The sequence below is a fragment of the Penaeus japonicus genome, unplaced genomic scaffold (genome assembly GCF_977035675.1).
Source record: "Penaeus japonicus unplaced genomic scaffold, GWHDUDI00000001_assembly GWHDUDI00000002, whole genome shotgun sequence".
Taxonomy (NCBI): Eukaryota; Metazoa; Arthropoda; class Malacostraca; order Decapoda; family Penaeidae; genus Penaeus; species Penaeus japonicus.
Window position 1 is genome coordinate 28910181 of NW_028234404.1, and position 4717 is coordinate 28914897.

Genomic DNA, 4717 nt, shown 5'->3' on the forward strand with positions numbered 1-4717 from the left:
ATGTCGACTTGCGGTTTTCTTCCTTACACACACTTGTACAATTGAATGTATACATGTCAACATCCGCTTCTTCCTGGTAACACAAGCCCCACTTATTGTTCTAGGTTTGTGTGCGAGCGACCTGCCGAGTAACGCCGATGTATCCTCCCAAGTTATGTCAAGGAAGCCCATTCCTTTCCGTCAGCAATATGCATATGTAAGGTTCCTTGACTGACATGTATCGCTGTACGCGATGTCCAATAAATCGAACAGAGCATCACTTGAAGTATTTTCCTGCATCCGTGCGTTTATAGTTGAATGCATGAGCTGTCTCCTTTATGAACTTATCCGTGTTAAACAAAAATCAATTCATACTCAAGCACACTCATGCATATGTTTATCCATATGTAATACAATATATATATATATATATATATATATATATATATATATGTGTGTATATATATATATATATATATATATATATATATATATATATATATGTATGTATGTATGTATGTATGTATATATATCATAAATGAATAAACAAATTAATAAATAAATATATATATATATATATATATATATATATATATATATATATATATATATATATATATATATATATATCTATATATATGTAAACATTTAAAACATATACTCACATATCAATACACACATATATACGCATATATCTCCATATAACATAAAATATATATGTATATATATATATATATATATATATATATATATATATATATATATATATATATATATATATATAAAAATATATATGCATATACATATATACATACGCACAAATATATACATGTATTTAAACACTCTGTTTTTTTTCTTTTCTTTATCTATATACATGTATTCAAGCACTCTTTTTTGTTTCTTTTCTTTATCTAATTTTAACAGCCGGGCTTGAACCCCCCCCCCCCTCCCTTCAGTCGTAACTTGGTCAATCTCCAGATAAAATGAGTCTAATCTGTTGTATCTTTAAACGTTTGTTATACGAGTTCTAAACGAAATTTCGATTAAACTGAAACGGTAACGAACAAGTTTTTTATATAAAATGATGGACTGAAAAATATTCACTATCACTTAGAATAAAAATAGGATATCTGATGTAAATATAAACTACAATCCAATAAATGAATAAAAAGAAAGAAAAAAAACTAATTAAATTCACAAATGTCTTGAAGTATCTATACTAAAGGAGATAATTGCAATAAATACACACACGAGTGCGTGCGCGCATGTGTGTCTGTGTGTGCATATACGCGTGCGTGTGTTGCGTGCACACCTATATTGTGTGTGCGTACGCGTACCCGTTTGGGAGTGATATCGTTATTTATTTTTTTATCTATTTATTTTATTTTTATTATTATTATTATTATTTTTTTTAAATAAAAAATAGCGGTGGAATTCTTCGGATACTGACGATCCAACCTTTTCCTCAAGTGTCCGAATTATTTATAAACTACAGAGGTAAACAAAGACTGCTTTTAAGCTTTACCCGAGAGCGATTAGAACTCCGCTTTAATGGAAGTATGTCTTATATTCGATGCTGATTCGCCATAATGTTGAAAATTTCTCTGACAAACTTATTGAGGTAGAGCTGGCGATAGGAGCCATCAAATCAACTAAGGGGACGTAAAAAAATGCAAATACTTGTCTGGATCACAAGGTTTCAACAGTGTGGCTTCAAAGTCCCGTCTGTTCAGATTGAAAAAAGTCCTGCGTTTTCACAGTGACTCCATTTTTTTTTTTTTTTTTTAGTTACATTGTTCGAATCGTATCATCGTTCGAACGATCCCCACTTGTCCTTGTATATCCATACATACACACACATAAACACACACACACATATATATGTATATATATATGTATAAACAAATATATATAAACAAATACATATATATGTGTAAACATATACACATATATACACACATATATATACAGATACAAAAAAATACATGAATGTACAAATCGATAGATAATATACATATATATGTATATATCTATCTATATATATATTTATATATATACATATATATGTCTGTATATATATATACATATATATGTATGTATGTATATGTATATATACATGTGCGTGTGTGTGTGTGTGTGTGTGTAGTTTTGTGCGTGTGCGTGTGTGTGTGTATGTACGTTACATTTAATACGAATACTGGACAAAGCAATGGACAGAGGAGTCAGTTAGTTACATACTTCTACGTATCTAACGTAATCACATATAGACACACGGATGTATTGCATACACTTCCAATGATGCTCTATTCTATTTATTGCATATAGCGTACAGTGAAAGGGTCAGGATGACTCAAGGAATCTTGCATGTTTCTCGATGGCGGAGATGAGTGCGCTTCCTTAGCGAGTCTTGAGAGGAAACGTCGGCGTTACTCTGCCGGTCGCTCGCACACAAACCTAGGAAAGAAGTGGGCTTTGTTTTACCAGAATGTAAACATGGAAAGACATTCATGCATGCGCATGTGCGTGAGTGCAAACACGAATATTACAGAGCTAAGGTTTCGCAGGTGAAGAAGGTTTACTCACGCCCTAGGAGCTGGGCAAAGCTCATCGTTCCAGCGGTAGTCGTAGTCCTTCTTCATTTCGACACAGTCCTCGCCCACGCCCAGTGTCAAGTACATGTAGGAGTTGTTGGGCTCCCCTTCCTCCCAGCTAAGTTACAATAGGAGATAAAAAGGTCAGGAATCATACTGCATTTAATTTTCAAAACCAATGTGGTTTGAAGTTGCAAAATAAAAAAAAGATAAAAAAGTAAAACACTAATATCTTAGGTGAGTGGAAAAGACCGACAATCAACAGTGAGTGACCTTACCTGTTATACTCAAAGGGACTACCGTCTTCCCAAGCAAACTCTCCTTCAGTTTCCTGATCGCTGAGACCAATCCAGGCGCTGCGAGTCAGCAGACCTGCGAGTAAGAGGGAAAGGAAATCAAGATCGCTTGCAGCCAGGGAATGAAGTAAAGCCAAAATGAAAGAAGGATTCAGGCGACGTCCCTGTAGGAGGCCATCGCCAGGACGTCACTTACCGCTGACGAACGCTTGCTCGTCCTCGCTGGTGATGGAGGCAAGCACGCCCCCGAGACCAGTGCAGTTGCCTTTGGCTTCCGTCCAGGACGCGACAACGTCACTCACCAGGTAGCAAGACAGCTCATTAATCTGCCATCCTTCCTCACAGCTGGGTGCTGGTGTGGTGGTAGTGGTGGTTGTCGTGGTTGTGGTTGTTGTTGTCGTTGTAGTGGGCGCCGGGTCGGCTGGACGACTGCACATGAATCTAGACAAAAGAGGACAACATAATTCATCATGTATTCCCTTGCATTAACTTTCACCATTATGTAAAGGCGAACTACCTTTCTTCTTGACTAAGAAAACACGGACACTCACAGCTTGACGTCGTCGCAGTGGGCGTCATTCCAGAGATATTGGAATTCCTGTCGCATCTCGATGCAGTCTTCGCTCTCGCCGAAGATCCAGAAAGTTCCCGAGTTGCTAGGTTCGTTTTCTGCCCAGCTGGAATTGAGATAAGAGTGATTGGTGACCGAAGGATCACTTTTTAAACCTATAATACAAGTAACAGCTTATGCACGTAATGATATGCTAATGAATTCCAAGCTGGGCATTCTCCTACATTTGAAAAACTTTCATATATTTTTTCATTCCATGGTTAAGAGAAAGTCTAACCTGTAGAATTCGAAGGAATTGCCATCATCCCATGAATAACTGTGGTCACCCTTGAGGTCGTTGAGACCAATCCAAGTGTTTCCATTCAGCATACCTGTAGACGTTGGGGAAATTACTAATATATATATATATATATATATATATATATATATATATATATATATAAGGTAGCTGGAAAGATAAGTAAATCAGCAGATATAGTGTGTAGGATCGGTTAGAAAAAATAACAAAAGACATCTAGAAGAGAGTGTTCTGACCCGCGAGCGCCTCCTGTTGGGAAGCACTGGACACAGTGGCTAGCGAGGCATCCAAGGCTTTGCAGAAGCTTTGCCCTTCGAACCAATTTCCAGACGAGCTGGACACCAAGAAGCAAGAGGACTCCAGCAGCGTCCAGCCATCAGGGCAAATCAGGTCCTCATCCCGGTTACTGGGAAGACTCCGGCACAGCACCAACTGGTTGAAGCGAATGGAGAGGAAAGTAGGGTTGTTTGAGTAGGAATTCAGGGTTGCCTTATGGTTCATAGACGCTTCATGTAGCTGTCCCTGATTCAGCAGAGTGAGTTACCGTGAGCGTCGTGGCCAGTAGCAGCGAGAGTCGCAACATGGTAGCGGATGGCGGAGGCGAGGATGTGTGGAGGGTTGACTCCGAGTCAGGTTATATAGTCCCGCATCACCAATGCAGGTGTGCTCAGAGAGTTACCAGGGACTAAAGGCTATTTTAATCAAGGGAGTTTATGCGATTTTAGGATTGAAAAAGGGATTACGGTTTTACCTAGTTATTCACCATCATCAGCAAAAGCATCATTATCATTCTTTCTTTTTTCTTGTTCATCTTTGTGTTATCACTGAGACAGAACTACTAATATTTATAGCACATTCTTGTTATTATTATCCTTGCCATTGCTATTCATTATCATGAAACGGGTCTTCAAACCTTAATAACCGAATATATTCCTCTTATTCATTTCTGGGTCAGAAGTATGTCTAACTGGCTTACGAGACA

At 37.6% G+C, this 4717-nt stretch overlaps 2 protein-coding genes across 2 annotated transcripts in view; one reads left to right on the plus strand and one right to left on the minus strand.

The window, feature by feature from the left end:
- The window catches only part of LOC122244092 (macrophage mannose receptor 1-like), a 2046-nt gene extending 1787 nt beyond the window's left edge, over nucleotides 1–259 (plus strand). Inside the window, exon 8 of the mRNA XM_086549272.1 lies at nucleotides 105–259. Coding sequence (XP_086405398.1) covers nucleotides 105–132 — 28 coding nt within the window. The 3' untranslated portion in view covers nucleotides 133–259. The remainder of the gene's footprint in view (nucleotides 1–104) is intronic.
- A 2016-nt stretch (nucleotides 260–2275) lies between these two features.
- Nucleotides 2276–4364, minus strand: LOC147472304 (macrophage mannose receptor 1-like). The gene is made up of 8 exons (XM_086549280.1): nucleotides 4280–4364; nucleotides 3972–4167; nucleotides 3715–3808; nucleotides 3418–3543; nucleotides 3063–3307; nucleotides 2849–2942; nucleotides 2563–2688; nucleotides 2276–2433 (listed from the first exon to the last, which is right to left on the minus strand). The coding sequence occupies exons 1-8, from the start codon at nucleotides 4316–4318 to the stop codon at nucleotides 2406–2408; spliced, it is 948 nt and encodes a 315-aa protein (XP_086405406.1). The 5' UTR covers nucleotides 4319–4364; the 3' UTR covers nucleotides 2276–2405.
- Between the last annotated feature and the right edge of the window lie 353 nt (nucleotides 4365–4717).